The 23620-nt window shown below is 42.9% G+C and overlaps 1 protein-coding gene across 2 annotated transcripts in view; it reads left to right on the top strand.

The window, feature by feature from the left end:
- The window catches only part of STK32A (serine/threonine kinase 32A), a 137278-nt gene that overhangs the window by 90445 nt on the left and 23213 nt on the right, over nucleotides 1-23620 (top strand). For both annotated transcript variants that reach the window (XM_004744678.3, XM_013052335.2), the window contains exons 6-8: nucleotides 5966-6003; nucleotides 13445-13534; nucleotides 21363-21460. In XM_004744678.3, coding sequence (XP_004744735.1) covers nucleotides 5966-6003; nucleotides 13445-13534; nucleotides 21363-21460 — 226 coding nt within the window. The remainder of the gene's footprint in view (nucleotides 1-5965; nucleotides 6004-13444; nucleotides 13535-21362; nucleotides 21461-23620) is intronic.

Raw genomic sequence — 23620 nt, 5'->3', positions numbered from 1 at the left:
TGTTGGAGCCTGCATCAGAACACCATTCCTTTTTAAAGCTGGATTCCACTGTCTGTACACACAACATTTTGTTGATCCTTCCCCCATGGATGGATAGTTGGTTTATTTCTACTTCTTGACTACTGTGAGCAGTCCTGCTACAAATATAGATACACAGTTATCTGTTCAAGGGCCTGCCTCTCAATTCCTTTGGGTATAGATCAATAGAAAGACAATTGTGGGATCATATGTTAATTTCCATATTTAATTTTTTGAGAAACTGCCATACTGTTTTCAATAATTCTACTTCAAAGGTAAAGTTACCAAGAGTTGTTGAAGGACTGGTGTTATTTTTTTTTTTTTAAAGATTTTATTTATTTATTTGTAAGAGAGAGAGAGAGTGAGAGCAAGCACAGGCAGACAGAGTGGAAGGCAGAGTCAGAGGGAGAAGCAGGCTCCCCGCGGAGCAAGGAGCCCGATGTGGGACTCGATCCCAGGACCCTGGGATCATGACCTGAGCCGAAGGCAGCTGCTCAACCAACTGAGCCACCCAGGCGTCCCGAAGGACTGGTGTTATGAGTTAAAGAAAGAATTAAGGATGATCTCAGGATGGGCCACTGGGTGGCTCAGTTGGTTAAGCATCTGACCCTTGATTTTGTCTCAGGTCGTGATCTCAGGGTCATGAGATCGACCCCCGTGTCAGGCTCCACACTGAACGTGGAGGCTGCTTAAGATTTTCTCTCTCCCTCTCCCCCTGCTTGTGTGCCCATTTCCTCTCTCTCCCTAAATAATAATAATAATCATCATCATCATCATCATCATCTCAAGATTTTCATTTTTACAATGGGAGAATTATGGGGCCATGTACTAGGGTAAGGAATTCTGGAATAAGAGGGTTTGGGTGTTTGTGTGGAATGTGGATAAATATCAGAGCTTCTCTTTAGAACATATTATATTTATCCTGGCTGTTAGACATACAGATGGAAACATCAAGCAGAAAGCTTGATATATTATTAATCTAGAATTCCAGAGTCAGGGATACAGATTTTATATACATACACATATACACACACACACACACACACACACACACACACATATGTGTATATATACAGATATATACAGATGTATATATATTTATAAAATATATATAATATTTAAAATCACAGGACTAAATGAAATAACTTAAGTGGAGAGTAGTTGTATATATGACTGAGCTCTGGGGAATCTCATCATTTAAAGGTTGAACCAAGAAGATACCTACAGACAAAGATTGAGGAGGAATCTCTGTGGCAGGAGGAAAACCAGGAGAATGGGGCTTTTTGCAAGCCACAAGAATAAAATAGGTCAGAAGGGAAGGAATGTTCAATCACAGAGAAGTTAAGCATGATAAATAACAGTGCACCCAGTGGTTTTGGGAAGCTGGAGGTCATCAATGTACTTGACAGGCAGTTTCAGGAAGTAGAGGGGAGGGAAGCCTGGTCAGAATAACTGAGGAGAAGAATGGAAATGCTGTTTCTAGTTTCTCACCTATTAACCACTCAACCCAGAGTTGTTATTACAAAGGAAAGCAGTAAACTTGGACAACAAGTGGAGGTCACTAGGCATGAGGGAAGTTATTTCCAAGAGACTCAATCATAACATGAGGTAGAAAGGGAAGGTATAGGAGAAGGAATACCTAGCTTGGAGAAATCTGTGAGAAGATGAGAAAAGACAAGATCTGGAGCCCCTGGAGAAGAGTTGACTGGGATAGGTATAGGGACTTTTCATCTAGTATAACTGGAGGAAAGGTCATAAGTATGGGTATAGAAATAAGGAGGTTGGTAGACTTCGGGGTAGATCCCTTGTCTTTGTGAAGACGGCTCAGTCTTCAGCTGAGAGGAAGGGGAAGGAATGTGGAAGAGACATGAAGGCAGTGGGAAAGTGTGCAGTGCTCCTCTTGGAGAAGGGATCTCCCTATGTCTTGGAACGCTGATGCTGGCTTGAGATGTGTGGCCATGACTTTGAATGAGAAATCAATACAACTGTGACCCATTCTAGGAAAGTTCAAGAGTGTGGTGTAGGTGAAAAGAACGGGGGAGCTGGGTTTAACCAATACTGGAGTTCTAATAGGTGAGTATAGTTGAAGGGGGTAAGAGAATTTAAAGATTTGTACAAGGAATGTTAACGATGGCTGTGGAACGAACTGAGGATATGAGTGAGAGTTGTGATGCATGAATGCAAAGTGACAGAGTTAATAATTGGTGGCCTTAGGGTGCTGCATGTGCCAGCTTGGGAGGTGGATTGGATAGAAGGTGAGGTGCATCAGGAGTGGGCTGTTGTAACAGCAAAGGAACAATTATAGGACATAGGAGTAAGGAAACAAGAGGGGTCCAGAGACAGAAACTTGGACAGAAACTGTAGGTAACTTGGGGGACTGAGTGCTGGGAGATTCAACGGAACATCCACAAGACATTGTCATCAGCAAGAATGACGGATAGCAAAAGAGAGGGAACTCATTCGTGACCTGCTGATTATATGCAAGATGTAAGAGTCCTCCGTGTATACCTTAACCAAAGAATTTTGTCAAAAATGCTAAGTGCTGTACTTTTCTGGTGCCTTTTGGTTCATAGATAAGCTTCCAAGAGGTTCATAGATTAAAATCGGATTGATGTCCTTGGCTGTGGACAAGTCCTGTGGATGGTATTGCTGAAGATGACTGTACATCAGAAAGTCCTAGAAGTTTCTGTTTGTTTTCAGACAGACAGCTAGGCCTGGCCACAGACAGTCTGACTGCCCCAGGGCTGACTAGGACAGAGAACCCAGGGGGTTTAGAGCCCTGCCAGGTGATTCTAAACATAACCATGGGGTTAAACCATAGTATACACATATTATAAACATAGTTCCCCTTAAGTGAAAGAAACAGCTTAGAAGTTCTCGCACACTTAGTATTATTTAACCAGGCTAAAGAGATAAGGAAGTGGTGCTAAATTTCAAACCTAGAAAATGTTTACTTGTTCTATCAGGAATTTTAATATAGTACAAGGGGTTTATTTTCATGCTCTTCTGGTGAATATGTGAATATGTGAATAAACAATACTACCGTTTACCCTGTAGTGACTTAGAAGTAACCGCGTCACATTTTGGGGAAGCTGTGTACTCAGAATCTGTGTTTATACACTTTATTTTTATGTTAAAAGTCCACTTTTTATTTTTTTTAAAACATTTTATTTATTTATTTGACAGACAGAGGTCACAAGTAGGCAGAGAGGCGGGCAGAGAGAGAGGAAGAAGCAGGTTCTCTGCTGAGCAGAGAGCCCGATGCAGGGCTTGATCCCAGCACCCTGGGATCATAACCTGAGCCTAAGGCAGAGGCCTTAACCCACTGAGCCACCCAGGTGCCACAAAAGTCCACTTTTTAAATATCTGTCTTATATTTTCCTCTTCTTCCTTCTCTGAATTTAGTAGTAAACATGCTCATTTACCACTGTAAACCTTTTGGCATGGTTCCTTATGAACTTTTCTTACCCTCTCCATCTCAGAAAGAACTAGATTTCATTTATATTTCCTTTATTCTAGCACAGTGGTTTATCAAGGTAGTAAGTATTCAATGAATAAACGAATCTTAAGATCGAACTAAGAAGTATCACACGATCTCTCTGATCTCTGCATTATTCTTTAAGCTTCCAGGTGGCTTCTGGGAAAGGTAATGGATGTAATGACATGTGGCTTTGATACTCAAGAAAAATGAGACTCGATGATTTCACAGAAAGTTCCCGAAGTGTCAAACCTGCAGCAAGTCATTTTTCTCATCGAGCCCTCATAAACTCAGGCAAAGAAGTCATTATGCTAATCTTGCCATACCCAAGTGTCTTCCCTCCCAGCAAAGCTCCATGGGACCTCCTTTTTGAAAGAAAAAAAAAAAAATCACTGGGGCCGGTCTCAAAGAAGGAAAAAGAGCCTAATACCTAATACCCGGTTTGCCTTGCATGGTATCTGATGGTGCATCATTAGTGCTCTGGTTTATAGCGTTAGGATTAACCTCCTTGAAGTCTCTAGAAATCCTCCTGGTATCATTTAGTCATTCACTGCCTACCAGCCACTGTGAGCCTATGTAACGGAACAGGACATTCAACTAGAAACCATCCCTGACCTCAGGAGTTTATGATCCAATTGGAGAAAAATAAATATAAGCATGATAAATGTTATGATGGATGAAGTATAAGATGCAGGTCACACAGGAGGTGGCAGTGACTCAGAACTGGAAATTCAGAGAAGCCTTCCTGTAGGAAGTGGCATTGGAGCTCTGAGTCGAGGGATGAATCTGCTTTTTCTGAGCCCATGGTGAGAGAGCTCTGTTTCAGGCAAAACAACAGCAGAAGGTGAGGGGATGCAGGGAGCATGGTGGGGGAGGGGGAAACCCCATGTGCTTCTGTGTGGCAGGAGCCCAGGAGCCAGATGATGAAAGGGACTTTATTTCATATGTGTGAGTTTGGACTGCATAATTCTAGAAACAGTGGAATCCATCAAAGCGTTTGGGGTGGAGTTTGCAATACAGAGAGAGAGTTAGCCATAGAAAGAGGCAGTCTGAAACCCTTCAACACTCTTTTTAGCCAGTTGTACCCTGCACCAGAGAAAAATGAGCCACACATACAGAGGTTCACCGAGGAAGCCAGAATTCATGTTAGGAACCTCACAAGCAAAATAAGAAACTAGTCCAAGTTCATGAGCCTGTCCATGTACCTGCACGTTAGTGTGATGTACACATCGTTCTGCTTGTAGGTCCGGGGCTTGTTATTCGCTAATATTTTCAAGAAAAGAGGACACTGACATGCTCGGTCTGTCCAAGACTAAGGTCACCTTATTCTGGGGGCATAAAAGCCACTTGACTGGGCTGAAAATGCATCCCCAAAACCTATTGCAGAATTTTATCTTTAATGGCTTTTGTGAATTTAGGCTGAAGGGCTTTAATGGTGCATTAGGGAAGGACAATAAAACTCTGGGAAAGCAGAAGCAACAGCCCTTACAAACGGCAGAGCTGTTCTCTGCTTGATGAGTGCTGCTCACACCGATACTTGGTGGTAAGGACTCTGAAAGTGTTGTGGGCTGCTTCTCTACACATTTACCATCAAACCACTCCCTTCATGGAAGAAGGTGAGTTTTGTTCTCTCCTCTGGATTTAACAATCTCATTAGTGTCTGCAAGAGGAGTCCCACTCCTTTACCCCAGCAATAATACTTACTAAAGAAACTAGACGCATTAAAACATCATCCTGAAAAAGTTTCCAATTTCTGCAACTTTATAATACAACCATATTAGGTATCATCTTTTCCTCTTATTTTGTAGAGTCTTAACCTTCAGTCCTGTGACATAGATGAAAAAGATAAGGAGTGTTACTATCTTATGGCAATTTAATTGCCCCGTGCCCCTAGGAGCTATACCCACATGTTTATGGGTCATAGACTACTTAAGAATTTAAGAATGTGAACTTTCAAAGAGGAAAAAAATGAAACAAGACAAAACCAGAGAGGGAGACAAACCATAAGAGACTCTTAATCTCAGGAAAAAAACTGAGGGTTGATGGAGGGATGGGGTGGCTGGATGATGGACACTGGGGAGGGTATGTGCTATGGTGAGTGCTGTGAATTGTGTAAGACTGATGAATCACAGATCTGTACCCCTGAAGCAAATAATACATTATATGTTAATTTTTTTAAAATGTGAGCTTTCAAATGAGAGGGACTCAAGCTCAAAGCACAGTTCTTCCTTTAACTAATTCTCTGACCTTGAGTTAAGGTGCTTAACCTCTTTAAGCCCTTGTTTGCTGATCTAGAACTTGGGGATCTTCATGGTGACCATGTCCGAGATTCACCGTGGGAGCTGGAATGATGACAGGCTGGCTCATTGTTTCTACCCTACTTGGAACTCCTGTGCATTTTCACTTTTATCCTGTAGTTCTAGTTTGTTTGATTTTGAGCAACTTTTTCTTTTCCTTTCACTCCCCTAGGGATATGAAGCCTGACAATATTTTGCTCGATGAACATGGTAAGTAAATGACTTGTTTGCAATGAACATGACTTGCACATAGAAAAGCACTTGGGACAAAGGGGATTACCCCAGCGAAGGATTACATGCAGCAAAGGCCCTGCTTGATTCAGTTGAGTTCTATGCACAAACTTGATATGATGGGTGTGAGAGACAAGATGGATAGACTTCTTTATCGTAGCAGGAGTGTTAGTACCCCTTATTTAATACCCTTAAATAAGATGATATTTACAGAATGAGAAAAAGTCTCTCCCTTTTCAACTTTGTTAAGCTTCTATTGATTTTTTTTTTTTCCAAGAAAACCGTCACAGTTTGTTTGGTGCTGATTTGCCTTACTATCTTTCTAAAGCCATCTCCCTCTTTTTATTTATCTATTTATTTGACAGACAGAAATCACAACTAGGTAGAGAGGCAGGCAGAGAGAGGAGGAAGCAGGCTCCCTGCTGAGCAGAGAGCCCGAAGTGGGGCTCAATCCCAGGACCCTGAGATCATGACCTGAGCTGAAGGCAGAGGCTTAACCCACTGAGCCACCCAGGTGTCCCTCCCTCTTTTAATAAAGCAGAAGCCTCAAGCTCAGAGTAGGAGGCAGACAAGAGTATCTACAGAATGATTAGTGACACCATTTTGTTCACATTGCATCTACTTTCACGCTTTTTGGGAAAATTTGTTTCCCATTTGCAGAAGAGATACCAAGTTTCTGTCCAGAGATTTTTCAGTTGAAGAAAGCTCATCAATTTAAAAAAGAAGATGAAGCGGACAACAGTGTATGTGGCAGCTGGATGGGAAAGTGATACAAGGATTTGGCAATAACCATGAAGGTGATCAGTGAATGCCAGAAACCCAAGAAACACAGATTATGGACATCCCGAGAGCAAGCTTTCGCCAGCCATGATTATTGTGTGCCGTCTCTTCCCACTGTTTCTTTTAATTGTCTATTTGGATATACTGGTCCATCAAGGCAGACCCCTAGGACACATGGCCTGCAGGTTATAAATGTTAGAGGGGCACTAAGATCTTTTTGATAGGTTCTGGAAGCTGTTGGATGAGGGAGTCCCAAGTGTGCAGGGCTCCTTATTCATTGGACTTTTACAAAAGAGATTTGCAGTGGGTCTGCCCCTCCAAGTACCTTCCATTGCTCATTACTTATTTACCTTGCTGCATTTTCAACCTGATTTGCCAGACCCCACCGGTGCTCAGAGGGCTAAGAAACACTTTTGTGTATGACCTCTAATTTAGAAGCTCAGGGTCATTATTTATTTATGGACTGTCTAAAAAGATTTTTTCTACTTTCTTCCAGTGCCTAATTCCTTCCTTCCCTTTACTGCTTCTGACACTTAGGAGCAGATGCTCAGAATCTCCAAAATAGTTATCTCCACTCAGAAGATAACTATTAGTATAGTGAGACTTGGCGTGAAGGTGACTTTCCAGAGAACACCAGCTGCCTGTGCCTCAGAGAAGAGGCAGAGCCTCTCTCACCTGGTGCAGATAAACCCTGTGGAGCTTCACAGTTGTGGGGAGGGCCTCCCCTCACCCACAGAGGCCACCTCTGCCCCATTTAGAAAAAGGTTCTCTGTCTCCCCACCCCAGCCTCATGAAGGTACATGGTTGGTTAGGCAGAACACAATCTGGGGTTCTGTCCCCACCTGCTCCCCTTTCCAGTTGCCTTTGTGTATAGTATATTATTCTACCACTTGTTGAGTCCCTGAATGGAGACAGACAGGTCCTGTGCCCACAACCTTTTCGAGACTCACCTTCCATTCAGAGAACAATGTTTTTATCTTGGGCTTCAAACATGGCTTCATCTTATTTCCACCATAAAGTCAGCTGATCCTCTCTCATTGGACTTCTTTCTCCTCCTCATTTTCTTGTGAGCTTGGTCATTGTAGATTAGGAGAATGGTCCCGAAATAAATTAATCTTCAAGTTTACCTGCCTTAGAAACTACCCTCATGTAAAGAAGAACTGTGTGATGTTACAGTTAAGAGTATGGATTCTGGGGCCCAGTTGCCTGAGTTCAAGACCCAGTTTCACCCCCTCATGAATCATGAGCTCTGAGAGTTTCCACAGACTATCTATCTAAATCTTTTCTGAATCTCAGTTTCTTGAGGAACTCAAAGAGTAATTAATTCTTAGAGTCACCATAAAAATGAATAAGCATACTATTTATAAAGTGCTGATTGCAGTGTCTGCCACAAGGAAATCACTCAGAAGATAACTATTAGTATAATTCCATGACGTAGTAGTGACTTTCTTCCTTACAGAAGGAAGCCAAAGCTTCTTCATCTTGTTTTATGTGGCTGTGTCTATAGCAGGTGGTCAGTGAGAACCAGGCCCTTACTTGTCTCTCTAAAGAAATATTTTGGGGCGCCTGGTTGGCTCAGTCAGTTGAGTGGCTGCCTTCAGCTCAGGGCATGATCCCAGGGTCCTGGGATAGAGACCTGCGTCAGGCTCCCTGCTTAGTGGGGAGTCTACTTCTTCTTCTGCCCTCCCCATCCCATTGCTTGTGCTCTCTCTCTCTCTCTCTCAAATAAATAAGTAAAATCTAAAAATAAGAAAAGTTTTTTTAGAAAGAATTATTTTGGTTCCAGAAGGGATATGCCAAAGCTTCTGTGTACCTTCTTCTTAGCTCTTATGTTTATGCAGTTTTGCTCAGTACTAATACTCAGGCAGCTATGCCTTCAGTGGTCTCTTCTGATTTTCCCTCCTGGGCGCAGGGGCCTAAACCCACTTTGGGAGGCATTTTACTCTTGCTAGGGCTGGGGCTCTGTTGTTCAGGGAGTATGAGCCGCCATCCCAGTCAGCCGGTGGGACTGCCCCAGTCTACCCCTGTTACCCGGTGAACTATTTATAATGACCCTTTCACTCTTAAGGTTTTGGGTTTCAACAATGAATTGAGAGGACTTTTTTGTATTATTTTTTCACCCTGAATGCAACTTGAAAATCACTAGTAAGAGAAACATTGTTTTGGAAAGGAACAGATCTGTGAATGGGCTAGAAGCAGACAAATAAAAAAAAAAAAGTTGAGAGCTATTGTTTAAACATTGTCCTGGGGATCCCTTTCTGAAGAACATAATTTTTAAAGGTTACTCCCTGTTTTCGCAGATTCTGAGAAACCAAGCCTTTCGGGCATTGCTCAGGGACCGTAACTAAGCACTCTTAAATGATACATCCCTGGTAACCCCCAGCTCTGAACACATTCTGTAGAGATGCTCCTGTCCGAATCAACTGCCCCACAAATCAACGGGTGCCTTTTTGAGTGGCCACTGGCATGATTTTCCATGTCTCTTATTTGAAACCCTCATTTGTCCTCTCCGTCCGCATTTATAATGTTTTAGCCCGATAGGCCATCACACGTCCCTTTCACATGGGGATTTTAGCAACCCTGAAGGATAACTGCCTATCTCCCACAGGCCTCCTATGCCGGCTCCTCCAAGCGACTCCGTATCACACCACATCGCTCACATTTTAATTCAGCACCATTCGGCAACAGGCGGAAAATTTATTTTATTCTTACTGATTCATATGGGTTTGTATTCATCAGAAAAGACTGAAATTTAAAGGAGCTGAAGCCCTTTGTAAAAATGGAGAATCTTTCCACCGTGTCAATGAACATTCAGAGAGGGACTGAAAAAAAGTGTTTTTAATTTAGAGCATACCTGTTCCTGTTCTTCCCAAACGTCTCATTTGCTAGTTCAGAGCCCAGGCTGACATTAGATCTCGGATAGCTCATCGTCAATCGTTGTGATAGATATTTTCATATCCTACCAACTTAAGTACCCTATCCAGTTCTATCAATTCCATAGTGTCTGAATTTTTGTGTTTGTCTTAAATTATTCAGGAAATAAATGCTGCATCCAGAGGAACAATAATGTCTGCCTGGCATATCTCAGGAAACAACTATGGCATCATCTATAATTTAGTTTCCTTAATATCATCCCTAGTCCCAGGGAACGGAGAAAGGCAAAAACTCGGTCTGGGGGTAGGAGGAAGTACTAAGCGTGCTACCTGAACAGCCTCTTCCTTGCTGAGTCCCAAAATGGGCCTAAAAATCTAGTGTGAAGCCTCTTTTTTAAGAAAAAAATTGTGTAGGGGCGCCTGGGTGGTGCAGTCGGTTAAGTGTCCGACTCTTGGTTTTGGCTCAGCTCATGAACTCAGGGTCGTGGGATCGAGCCCCATGTCAGGCTCCACACTCAGCATAGACAGAGGGAGACCTCTGCCCCTCCCCTCTGTGCTCTTTCTCTCTCTCTCTCTAAAATAAATAAGTAAATATTTTTATATTGATAGTTGAATTAAAGGACTCCATGCTATTAATTCAGTTTTATTGTGCTGCTGTGTCTCTAGGTACAGAGGTGAAAAGAAAAGGCAAAAATGCTTTCCTAGAGAAATAAACCAGGAAATTCTGAGCCTTATATCTGAAAAACCCCACACTAAGGCAGTGGTTCTAAGTGGGGATGGTTTTGCTCTACTTTCTGTCCCCTTGCAGGACATCTGGCAAAGTCTGGAGACATTTTTCATGGTCAGGATTCCAGGAGTGGGAAGTGCTATCAGCCTCTAGAGGGTAGAGGCTAAGGCTGTTACTGAACTTACTTCGAGGCACAGAGCAGCCCCACGGCAAAAAATGACCAGGTGTAAGAGGTTGAGAAAGTCACAGAATTTCTGTGACACAAAATGAAACACAGAAATTCTGTGTTAGGGCCTCAGCTAATGGTCCTCCATTCCCAAGGCAATTCCCATGTCCCTCAACCAGCTGGTGACCGACACTTCCGCTGTGAGCAGGCACTTAAGTTTATTTTCATGGGGCGAAGGGCAGGAGGGGGTGCCTGGCAGAGGGAGGACCAGGTGCCAGGTATGGGAGCACTCTGGGCCTGGAACTGCGGTTTAGGGCCAGTATCGACAGACTCCATGGGGTTCTCCTTATGCTGTTTAGCTAAGAGCACCGGACTCCAGGTTCCAGTGGATCCTGGCCCTCACACAATTTCTCCCCACCCATACTGCCCCCCTCCCAAGTGGGCAGGGAGATAGACCCTGAGCCAACCAGGAAGGGACTGTTTCCGTGCATCCAGGTCTTCGGTCTTGTGATAAAGCACAAAACGTTTTGGGGAAATTCATAACTCAATAAAGGGGTCCTACACCAAATTCTCAATTCTAATCCCAGCTCTGCTACTTCTTAGCCTGGTGAAATTAACCACAAACATCTTTTCTGTTAAAGAGGGACTATTTCACCAGGCTACGCTGTTGGAAAATGGCAATTCATCAGATACATGTAAATACGACTGAAAGGTAAAAGTCAGCATTCCATCAACAAATTCAGAAGATATGTGATGAGTACTCACTGGGCCAGGATCTTCCACCATGCCAGGTCCTACTTTAAAGGAGTGGTGTCAAGCTTTATTGAGCCTCAGGACCGCCTGGGAGGCTTGTTTAAACACTGGGATCTCACCCTGGTTTCTAATTTGGAAGGCTGGGGGTGGTGCTCAGGTGGAGCATTTCTAGCAGGTTCCCAGGTGAAGCCAGGGCTGCTGGTCAGCAGGCCACGCTTGCAGCATCATGGGGCTCAGAAACATCCTCCTCTACCTTTTATTTCTACAAGAGCGTGGATAATCTCAGGATTGAGGCGGCTCCGGACACCCACTCACACTGAAGTAGAGGGTCCCCTGCCCGGCTGCACGTCTGAATCACCTGTGGAGTTTCTGGTTGTTTCTAACATGCATGCCTGGCTCTCCTCCCAATCCCACGGCTAGCCGAGTCTCAGCAGGGTCAAGTCCAGGCACGTGTGTTCGGCAAAAGGGCGCTGGGGTTTCTGATGATGAGAAAGAGCAACAACTGAACACTTTCTTCCTTCCAAGTGCTGAGCGGTATTATTTTTCACGGTATTATTTGATTTGGTCTTCCCCAGTAACTTGTAAGAAAACTCCTGTTGCCATCCCAACTGTACAGAGCAGGTGTCACCTTTTAAGGTAACACAGCGCGTTCATGGTTGAACTTGCACTTGAAGCCAGGCAGTCTGACTCCAGAGAACAAGCTCTGCTTAAGGACAGTGTCTCCAGGCTGAGGCTGACCTAATTTGCATCAGAGAACCACTTGAGCATGACACAGAGGAAGGAAGGAAGGAAAAAAGGAAGGAAAGAAAGAAAGAAGGAAAAACAAGAGACAACCTATATGATGATAGAAGAGTTATCAAAATTATCTGTTGGTACATTCGGCAAGAATACCTTCAACTTTCAGCCGGACAAGTGCTACTCTTACTTTATTAAAATGTCATCGCATCAGCGACACAAAACACTTCTTTGCACAAAACAAAACCCCAGCAACAAAGGCAGTGCAGTTTGTCTTCAGCAGCTCACTGGACGCTATCAGGGGGCAGACTGAGAGGTTTGGTAGTGGGGAGTGTGGACTGTGAGACACAGAAGAAGAATCAGATGCCATCCCCTCCAGTTGGAGCCATGTCTCATCAAAACCACAGAGCACGAAAATGGAAATGCCAACACTTTGAGGGCCTCTGAAAGCATTATGAGTTTTGTGCCAACAGCTAACATAACGGGCGGTCTGCCTAGGCTGCTGTTACGGCTCTCTTCCACCTTCCAGGCAGAAATGCAAGGCCCTACACATTTTGCAGGGGCTGTTTCTTGTGGAACGTCAGTGTTAGACACACGCTCTATGTCATGAGTGTCAGAACTGAGAGAGACCCTAGAGATGGGCTAGTCCACCTGCTTCTTTTTCTTTTTTCCTTTTCTTTCTTTCTTTTTTTTTTTTTTTTTTTTTTTTTACAAAAAGAAACTTGGGTTCAACATAGAAAAGGGACTGAAAGTCCATGATATATTAGGGGCAGAGCTCGGGGCAGAACTCAGGTCTCTTGGCTCACTGCCCAGAGCTCATTACATAGCCTCTGTATAAATAAAACTTGACTTTCCGGCCCCTGCCTTCCCTTAATACATTATTTTGTTGCGGGTGGGTAGAGGATAACCTAAACTATCTTGCTTGGCAAAGAAATAAATACATGTATCCATATTTGTGTCAGCTTTATAGTAGCAATATTTATCTCTGGGGAAAAAAAAAAATCCCCTAAGAGACACTTAGAAAAAAAACGCTTGGAAATTCGAAGTAGAACACCTCTAGACTGCCTCCCTCTCAATGCTCACAGGTATTATCCTGTTAAAATGTTGCCAACAAAAAGTGGTAAGTAGAATTACCAAGGTGTGAGCTCTTAACCACACAGGTTAAAACTTTCTGAGATTGATCTGCAGGTTTACCAGCAGATGCTCAGCTGGTTGGTGACTATGCTAGTCTTGAGGGCAGAATAATTGTGCCGCTGCTGCCTGGACCCCACTTGTAACCGGCACGCAAAAACTGACAAACGAAGCTCCAAGAGGCTCTCAGAAGCATGGCTGTGCCATGGAGCTGAATGGGGCTTAACATTCTATGTGGTGCTTTTGTCTCTCCAGGGCATGTGCACATCACGGACTTCAACATCGCCGCAATGCTGCACGGGGAGATGCGACTCACCACTGTAGCAGGCACCAAGCCTTACATGGGTACGGGCTCTGCAAGCGGCGGTGCTAAGAGCAAGGCTTGGCTTTTTTGTTCTGGTAGACATTTATTCTGGGGTCAGTCATCCGCAGGCACTCGCCGCGAGGAATGCCAGGTTCCCCTGTGATCTGACCCAAGGAATTTCTGAGTTCACGGGTCTGAGATGAGCCTTGGGAGGCTCTGTTTAGCGAGCGCCCAATCTGACCTTGATTCAGGAGAGCTACCGATGATGCCTCGAAACACTGTTTTAGGAGTTGCTAAGGACAGCTTCTACCCACTTCCTATCAAAGAGTAGTAGTTAATTGAATAAACATGACTAATTGCTTCTGTGGGCATGGCATGGTATCAAGTGCTGGCGACCTTGTAAGTGAGCAAAATACACAAGGTCTCCAGCTCATGGAGCTTCCCTTCTACAGAGTTTTTAAAAGTAGAATCAGGGGCGCCTGGGTGGCTTAATCAGTTGGTTTTGGCTCAGACCATGATCTCGGGGTCACAAAGTCAAGCCCTGCATCCTGCTTCACGTGGAGTCTGCATGTCCCTCTCCCTCCCTCTCTGCCCCTCCTCCCACTCATGAGCACTCTCTCTCTTAAAAAAAAAATAAGATCTTAAAAATAAAAAATAGAATCAAATAGAAGTGCAGTAATAAATCGGACAGTGATATATGACCTAAGTACTACCATACCCATCATTTACATAACCCCACATCACACGCCTAGGGCTGGAAAATCCATGCAGCACCTCCCAGATGTCATTTTCCCTGTAGTTTCAGCCCCATGACAAACCCGTGGGTTCTCCTTATTAAAGATGGGGAACTGGATTTTGCCTGAAGACTCAAAAGACTAAAAGGCTAAGGTTAGGTGCCAAAACTGTCAACAAGGTCTCACATTTAATTATATTAACATTCACAAATTACTACAAATTCTAAGTGCTCCTGTTGGCGTCTCTCTGCGTGGATGCCATTCTGGCACAACTAGCCTTGCCTCCCACCCACCCTGAGAAACGTAAAGGGAGAACTGCTGTCCTTTCCCCAGAGGGATTCAGGAAGAAGGACTTTTCTGCTCTCCCCTCTTAAGATAGGTGAGAGATCTCGAAGAGAATTCTCTGGAAAGTCTGTGGGTGACTGTGAGGCGAGAGACCCGACTCCATGTTTGATGACCGTCTGGGTCGTTGCCGTACATGCTGACGGGTCCTGGTACCCACAGAGCCCGAGTTGTCCATGGGGTTGGTTGAGGTTGGAGCTAAGCCTACCCAGGGAGCATAACATTAGGAGACAGATGGACAGCAGAGTTTGAGTGTGTGTCGGGGTGAGGGGTGTGGATTAGCCGGAGGGCCGGATCCAGCCTGTCAAAGACTCCGCCAGTAGCCTGGAGGGAGGGCAGCTCCTATCAGGGAGGCTTACTGGAAACACCACCAATTCCGATAGACACAACTGTATCAGAATCTTGGAGGTGCCCCCAGCACAGGGTGCCTTGAAAGCTCTGCAGGCGATTCGGCCATGCAGCCAGGGTCGAGGAGCTCTGCCGCGCAGGAGGAGTGACGTCAGCTATCAGAAGCAACTTACGAGAGCTCACCCCAGGGCATTCGTGTTATAATCCCTGCCTCCACTACCCCTCTTCCATGACCTAAAATGAATAGTACTCTCTAGGAAAAGGGATGAGGGACATGGCAGCCAGACTGGCCATCTTCACAGCAGGGTGGCTTAATCTAGCTGCGTGGCATGAGAGAGATCTGGATCAGATTTGAGATCAGTCTTTAAATTCATAGGACTGGATTTTAAAGTATCTGCATTAGATGTTTTACTAGGCAAAAAGGATTAAACTGTATTAAGCAAGAGACTGCGAACTATCATTAGGGGAGCCCCCTTCCCAACACAAATGGGAAGCTAGACACTGCATGACTGTTGGCAGATGGGGGGGGAAAAAGCCCCTATTTCTGCTTCTACCTTCATTATTTGAGATGCTTAGAGAAGATAATGTCACTGGTCAAGCCAGCGGAATTAGGGATGTGGAATTACTGACTAGATATGGTCAGAGTCATTTATGAGCAAAATAGTTGACCTTGAAATCAAGGGTAAGAGCAAAGTCACTTTTAATAGGTCATTCTCTTCCTCATATAGCTAGAGCGAGGGAGAGAAAACCCCTACATACAGGGCTGCCTCACTTCCCAGGAGAAAGAAATCCTCTGGGAAAAAATGAGTCTTATTTTAGATGATATTTGAACAACTACAAATTTCCTGGCTTCCTATTACCAGCACGGGTGAATAAATCTCCTTCGTCGCTTCTAAAATAATGGACACATATAATTCAGCCTATTTTCTGCCTAAACCTCACAGTTCTCAGGTGATAAAAGGGAATATCTGAGCCTGCCGGTCTGATGAATTTATTCTGCAGGTTTCCTGGGTTTCCATATTAAGGGCTATTTTCTTGGAGCCAAATCAGAATGAGCATCTGGGTTTTCTGGGCCTGGTTTCCATGGTGAGAGGAGTAAAGGGAGGCTACCCTTCTTTTCTCTCCCCAGTGATTTTAAATACAATATCCGTATAATTTAATTCTCCTCATATTTGGCATTTCGGGTCCTTTCACAACACGGAGCTAGGAAATTGGAGTGCATTCAAGGTTCTCTCCGCTATTTCACCTTCATCCCTATAATTAACAATTACTAATATTTATTGAAAGCTTTCAATGGGCCAGACGATGTGTTAAATGCTTAACGTTCATTTACTCATTTATTTTTTTCTCTGCGAGTCTAGGAAGCAGACTATAATTATCACCATTTTACAATGAGAAAATAAGCTAAGTCATTTGCCCAAGATCACATGGCTAATAACTGAAAAAGCTTAGATTTAAAGTAAGCTCTGACTTCAGAAAGTCAAGCTTCTTCCTGAAAGAGAGTTAAAGGAGAAATTTATTAGAAATGATTTGTGGTCCTTAAAAGGTTGTAAATCCATTTAAGTCAGCCAAAGCATTCGAACTGTTTTTTGTTTCAGTACAAATGAGTATCTGTCATCCCTGAACTCTGAATCCAAAGGTTGCCTTTGCCTTTGATTTTTGGCTAAGAGTCTTCCTAAGAGGTGTCCTAGGTAGAAATCTGCCTTTTCTTTTTTAAATATTATGATCCAAATAATTTGGTAATATCTAGGTAACAGACATTCACCAGCATCCATACCCATTTTATAGCACTCCTGTGGGATACTAATTAGCAGTTATAGAAAAAAAAAATTTTTTTAAAGATTTTCTTTATTTCAAAGAACACCTGGGCAGTGGACCTGCACATGTGTGAGTGGGGGGAGGGGAGATGGGGAGGTCGGGGAGAAAGGAGTCCCAGCAGACTCCCCTCAGAGCACAGAGCCTGACACAGGGCTCTGTCTCAAGACCCTGAGATCATGACCTGAGCCAAAACCAAGAGGGGATGCTTAACCGAGGGAACCACCCAGGTGCTCCAGAAAGAAAAAAATATTCTAAGAAAGAAAGAAAACAAGGATGAAATACTGGCAACGACAGGAATATATGACACCTACAAGAGGAAGTGCTGAGCGCGTTACACAGCAGTTTCTTGATTCTGAACTACCTCCCTTTCAGCTCCTGGAACCCTCCCCTCCTTCCTCACCCCCACTCCTACCTCTGCCTATACAATCCAGGTCATTTAGAGCTTAACCAATGAAGACATTCTTCTCTTCCCTACTAAAAACAAAGCAAATTCACTATGGAAAAATGTGTAAGATGCTGATAAGCAAGAGGAAGTTACATTAATCCCTCTATTTGTAGCTATTTATGGTTTCCTTCCAGACTTTTTTTCTGTGCATGCACAAACACGCATACATTCTTGTTTACAAGTTGGATCATACCTAATTTTTGTACGCTAAATTTTCCCTTTATAATGTGATAACAACAGACATTATACAGTGAGCAGTAATTATGGCCCAAACACTTTGCTAAGCTTTTAACATTCATCGCGCCATGAAATTCTCAAAGCAACCCCATGAAAGAGGTTCATAATCACACAGCAAGTAACTGGTGGGGCACAAAGGTAAACCCACATCTAAAAACAACTCTCAAGCCGTAGAACTCATGGGGTGATGGTGATGATGATGTTGAAGGAGCAACAGCTGACACAGACTGAGCTCTGCCTACGTGCCAAGCACTGGTCTAAGCGTGTGTATGACATTCTTTCATGAGGCCAATACTATTGCTATTCCCACTTGAAACATGCAAACTGAGAAATGAAGCACTTTGCCCCAGGTAGAGCTAGGTATACCGCTGTGAGGGTCAGAGCCCCGACTCTTGACTTTCCCAACAGTCTGCTATGCTGGGCGATCTCTCTGTCTCTGTTTCTAAACCTGCCTCAGCCAGAACTGCAACTTGTTTCTCTCTGACTACAGAGGCTGGGTCTTGGCGAATGATACTCTGCTTCTTTTCCCATGTCCACATATAGAACTATCATTTTTCATGATCGTATGCTACAGCATTAGAGGACTGCATCAAATTTAACCACTTCTTTATTGTTGAATGTTAGGTTGTGTCTCATTTTGAAACATAAATAAATTTGTAATGAAACTTCTCTTAGCAGAAATAGGTCCTGCAACTTGATTATCTTTGTGATAAACTCGATTCAAAGAATTCCTGGTCAGTGGGTATGTATGTGCTAATGCATTTTCCTCCTGAAAGTTCACATTGATTTCTGCTCATTTATTCTAGAAGTGTCTGTGAATATTTATTTCCCTGCATTCTCAGCAGGCTGTACAATGAGTATCTTCAATCTTCCTGAAAAGATCATTTAAAAAGGTCCCTCATGATACTAATACTGAAATTCTCTGACTTCTGTAAACTGTCTGTTCATGTTCTTTGCGCATTTTCTATTAGGGTGTGAATATTTTTATCCTATCCTGCTATTTCTTATTGATTGTATAAAAAAATTCTAGAGCCTTATATATTCAGATTATAGTGTATCCTATGTGTTATAAATATGATTTCCTACCTTTTATTTTGCTGTTGTTCTTAGGCATTTTTTATATAAAGAACTATTTTTTCTAACATCATCACACCATTAGTCTTTTTTGTGGTTTCTACCTTTTTTATTTCTTTATTTTTTTTAAATACTTTTTTATTTATCTGAGAGAGAGTGTGTGTGCATGCGAGCAGGGGAGGAGCAGAGGGAGAAGGAGAGAGAGTCTCAAGCAGACTCTGTATAGAGCCCAGGCCTGATGAGGGGCTCGATCCCACAACCCTGAGATCATAACCTGAGCCAAAACCAAAGTCAGTCCCTCAACCAACTGCCACCCACGTGCCCCCATAGTTTCTACCTTCAATGCTATTCTTAGTAAGACCTACTTTTCTCCAGATTTTGGATATGGTTACCTAATGTTTTTATTACTGTTACACTTTAATTTTTTTTTTCCTTATTCTGGTTACATATAATCTAGACTGAAGATACATCATAAGGATCTGACTGAACTTTTTGTTAGACCATTAAACAATTGTCTTGCAATAACATATCAAATAATATATTTTCCATGTTGATTTACAATATGATCATCAAAAACTAAATATCCTTATATACAGGTCTACATTCTATTGTATTCAAATCTTAATTATTACAGCTTTATAATATAATATAATACATGAGACACAAATCTGTGTGTTTATTCTTTTTCAGAAGAATTATTATTCACAGATTTTTGAGGTAGAAGAAATTTAGAATTTTTTTGTAAATTTCATTATTTCTGTTGTGTCACATTTATGGGTTAGATTTGAGACCCTTTCTTTCTTGACCAAGAATCTACTATCTAGGAACACCTAGGTGACTCAGTTAGTTAAGTGTCTGACTCTTGGTTTCATTTCAGGTCAGAATCTCAGGGTCATGAGATCGAGCCCCATATCAGGCTCTGTGCTCAGCAAGGATTCTGCTTGTCCCTCTCCCTACCCCTCTACCCTTCCCCTCGCTCTCTCTCTAAAAATGAATAAGATCTTTTAAAAAAAATCTTCTATCTAGGTATTGTAAAACCTGAAAACCAAATGATGGTAATCCAAATAGCCATAGACACATTAAAATGTGGTCAAGCTTATTGGTAATCAGGAGAATGCCTATTGAAACCACAATCAAAGCTCAATCCACACTTAATAGATTAGCAGAATTCAAAAGGTCAGTTAACACCAAGCGTGGGTAAGGAAGCTGAGCAAAGGAAACTCTGATTCGCTGCTGGTCACCATGTTACTACCCCTTGGTTAAACAGTTGGTCATTTTCCAGAATGTGTGAAGATGCACATCGTACCCCCAGCATCTCCCCTTCCAGGAACACACTCTATAGATGTGTGGCCTCTTAGGAGCGTTCATGACAGCATTGTTCCAAATTGAAAGTATCCAAATGTTAAGTATTCGCCCAGCACAATGGCCTGTTTATCACTCAGAGTTTTCCGCTGAGACACTTGTCACCTGTCATCCAGGATACTGGTAAGGGAAAGTGGAATAAAGGCCATTTCCATCCAGTCCGGGGGGTGCTGTGGGGGGTCAGGGCCATTATCTCCCAAAGCGATGGGGAGCTGTGACTTAAAAATACAATGCAGTGATGGGTGGGAGATGAATTCACTGGGGAATAAGGTTCATACAGTCGGGGTCTGTCCTGGGCATCGGATGTCAACATTCAGATTTCTCAGGTTGGATGGTGTCCACACGATTTTACTTGGGACTTGAGTATCCTAGCTAGGTCAAGCCCGTGTGCAGGCCTCACATCATGCCAATTTCCTTTGTCCAGAACCGCCCCTTACTGGGACGCTTGGGTTAACTGTGGAAAGCTATCGACAGGTAAAATTCCCATTCCTATGAACAAGTGCCTCTCCAGAACCCAGTTTTTGGAGCACTTTCTAGGCACCAGGGACAACTGAGATTTGGGCATGCATTATCTCGTTTAATTTCTCACCTCTCTAGAGATCATCTTATTTTGACTTTGCTGAAGAGGATTCTCAAGTGTAGGCAGCTGACTCATTCAAGGTCAGAATAAGTGGTAAAGGCAGGTTCTGACCCTAGATGGTGTGGCCCCAGAGCTAATAACTGTCACCATTGCTTGTTGCCTTGACTCCTTGTTGTTTATTTAGTTAACACATTTCTGTTTAGTGACTCTAGATGCCAGGTTCAATATTAGACACTAGAAATGTGAGCCCACTGCCCTTGCTTTGTGCTTTATCCCTCACGAGCTAGGTATATTCTTGGAAGAATATGAAGAGGGTTCATAGGCATCAAAGTGCTTAGAAAATGCATAACTGGGCAGTCACCGCAGGGGGTAAAATTGACTGTAGCTTTGCCTTCCCTTGGAGTCCTTTCAAATAACCATGTTACAAAGTGTAAGTTTCTCCACCTAATGTGAAACCTTCTATTTCTCAGAGTGCCCACTCCCTCCTTCACTCTCCCTCACCACCAACAGCAGGCTATAATACTACTCTTGGGTCTCCCAGAAGACTGTGAGATGAAGAGCCAATCCAATATGCCTTGCACCAGATTCTCAGTGTTGTTTGCAGCAGGAATCCAAATATCAGTCCTTTAGCACAAACCCTTCAACTCAAGGCAACAGAGAACATCTTCCCAGCTTTCCTGCTTTAGGGTCAGCTGAACATTGGAGGCCTTACAGGATCCAATTTTTAATAGTTACGGGATATATATAAGAATGAGAAAATCGGCCATTTTTGCGTGCTGGGAGCAATCTAGCAAGGGATGGTAAGCATCCACAGCAGTGTTTAGTCCTTTTACTTACCCAGGTGCTGTGCCTTAGGAGGAGCACGTTGGGAGCAGAGATCTGTTAACTTTGCTCATTGTAAAACTGACCTAACTTTTCTGTATCATCAGCACCTGAGATGTTCGACTCCAGAAGAGAAGCTGGCTATTCCTTTGCTGTGGACTGGTGGTCCCTGGGAGTGACAGCGTATGAGCTCCTGAGAGGCCGGGTATGCTAGAATTGCGTTGCTCTTTGGTTATTTTTCCAGCGAGTTTCATTTTTAGAATGAAAGAATGGATTTTTTTTCTCTCTCTCTAAAATCGAGCAGTTTGTTTGCAAGAGGAAAACACTATGTCACAGTGATTCTTGGGATTATGGCTCATATTCACTCTCCCATATGAGGACCTGAGCCTGTGAGTTAACATTAACTGCAGATAAAATTAAATGAATGAGTATTATAAACTCCCGGAGAGGGAAGATCAGTGCACTTCACTAAATATCTTGTGGAAATATATTTGTTTGTTCAAAGAAAACCAATTTGCAGTCACAATACAGGACTCTAACGTCCACCTAGTTCCCCAAGATGAGCGTCAACTATTAATACAACACCATTCGTGCCCTGTCTTGTTGGATCCCCCTCTGTCATTTGGCTCCTGGGTTCTGAGTTCAGGGGCAAATTAGAGTACTTCCCTTTTAAAGAACATATTTCTTAAACAAAAATGCCTAGGAAGAATTTTACCCAGAACCCCCCCCCCATATTATTTTATCCCTGTGATAGTTCTCTATGATAGACTGTATTAACATTATCAGATTAACTTTTTCTTTCAATTTTTGGGGTGGTAGAGGTAAAGAAAAGGTACTAACAGATTATTGAGTTTAAAGATTTTTTTTTTATCAGAGAGAGAGAGGGGGAGAGAGCGAGCACAGGCAGACAGAATGGCAGGCAGAGGCAGAGGGAGAAGCACGCTCCCCGCTGAGGAAGGAGCCCGATGCGGGACTCGATCCCAGGACGCTGGGATCATGACCTGAGCCGAAGGCAGCCGCTTAACCAACTGAGCCACCCAGGCATCCCAGATTATTAAATTTAAATCCATTTTGCAAAGTATTGCCCTTGTGAGTTTCTCAGGGTTTATCAATTTTTACCTAATCTCTTTAATATTAGTATTTTCAGATCTTATTTACTTATTTATTTGACAGAGAGAGAGATCACAAGTAGGCAGAGGGGCAGGCAGAGAGAGAGAGGGGGAAGCGGGCTCCCTGCCGAGCAGAGAGCCCAATGTGGGGCTTGATCCCAGGACCCTGAGATCATGACCTGAGCTGAAGGCAGAGGGTTACCCCCATGGAAACACCCAGGCACCCCTCTCTTTTATATTATTAGATTATAAATTCATTAAGGTGAAGCATGTACCTCATAGTTTAGTATTATCCCCAGTATTTAACTCTAAATAGATACATAACAAGTGTGTACTGAATGAATGGGGGAACAAGGCACTACATCAACTCTGCAGCGTTCTAGCAAAGAATCACCAAGTAGGCTGTAGGTAATTAGGTTTCAAAATCTAGCTAATCACATTTAATTACAACTATCAACACAACTAAACCACGGAGGACAGGCGCTGAACAATGATCTCCTCCATATTTATACATTCTCATTTATAGAAAAATATATGCCTCAAAGACAAATATGCTTGACATCTCTGTGTTTTCTGAACTTCACTGCAATCTTGATGAATGGGTCCCTTAGCTATTAATCTGCTTTGTCTGCCATTGTAAGGGCAAGGTCCGTGCCTTCTAGCTTTGAGTTATCCTTAAGTGTCAGCTTCTGCTAGGTACACACATAGCTTTGCACTAATTGTATGTCCTTAGCTGCAAATCGTTCACTCTTATACTCCTGAAATAAGACCACAATCACAATACCTCATTTTCTTCCATCTAATGCTTTACTTTTTCCACCTTATTCGTTCTTTGTATTCTTGCTCTTATTTTATATGCTGTGTTAAGAATTGTTTGATATATCCTGTCACTGCACGCTGTAATTTCTTTATGGCGTGCATTCTGTTGATTTAGGGGTGTGTGTGTGTGTGTGTGTGTGTGTGTGTGAGCCATAAACATAAATATTTATGGTTTATGAAAGTAGATTATAGGCTCCCCTAGTGTGGAAATCACGTCTCTCTAGTTCTTGTATCCCCAGTGCCCAACAGAGGGGCTAGGACATCATGGGCATTCAATAAATATTTGACAAGTGAATAAATATGCAATTCTGGTATTTGATGAATTAACATGGATTTTCAATTTGAGAACTAGAAAGATATGTTATTGTCTAAGACAAAGGCCATTTGGCTATTTTTAATAAGTTGACAGATCATGAGGATTCTTTTAAAATATTAAG

This window comes from Mustela putorius, unplaced genomic scaffold (genome assembly GCF_011764305.1).
Source record: "Mustela putorius furo isolate JIRA1106 unplaced genomic scaffold, ASM1176430v1.1 tig00000145_pilon_pilon_pilon, whole genome shotgun sequence".
Lineage (NCBI taxonomy): Eukaryota > Metazoa > Chordata > Mammalia > Carnivora > Mustelidae > Mustela > Mustela putorius.
Note: the sequence above shows the minus strand (reverse complement) of the source record. Positions and strands in the feature narration are given on the sequence as shown.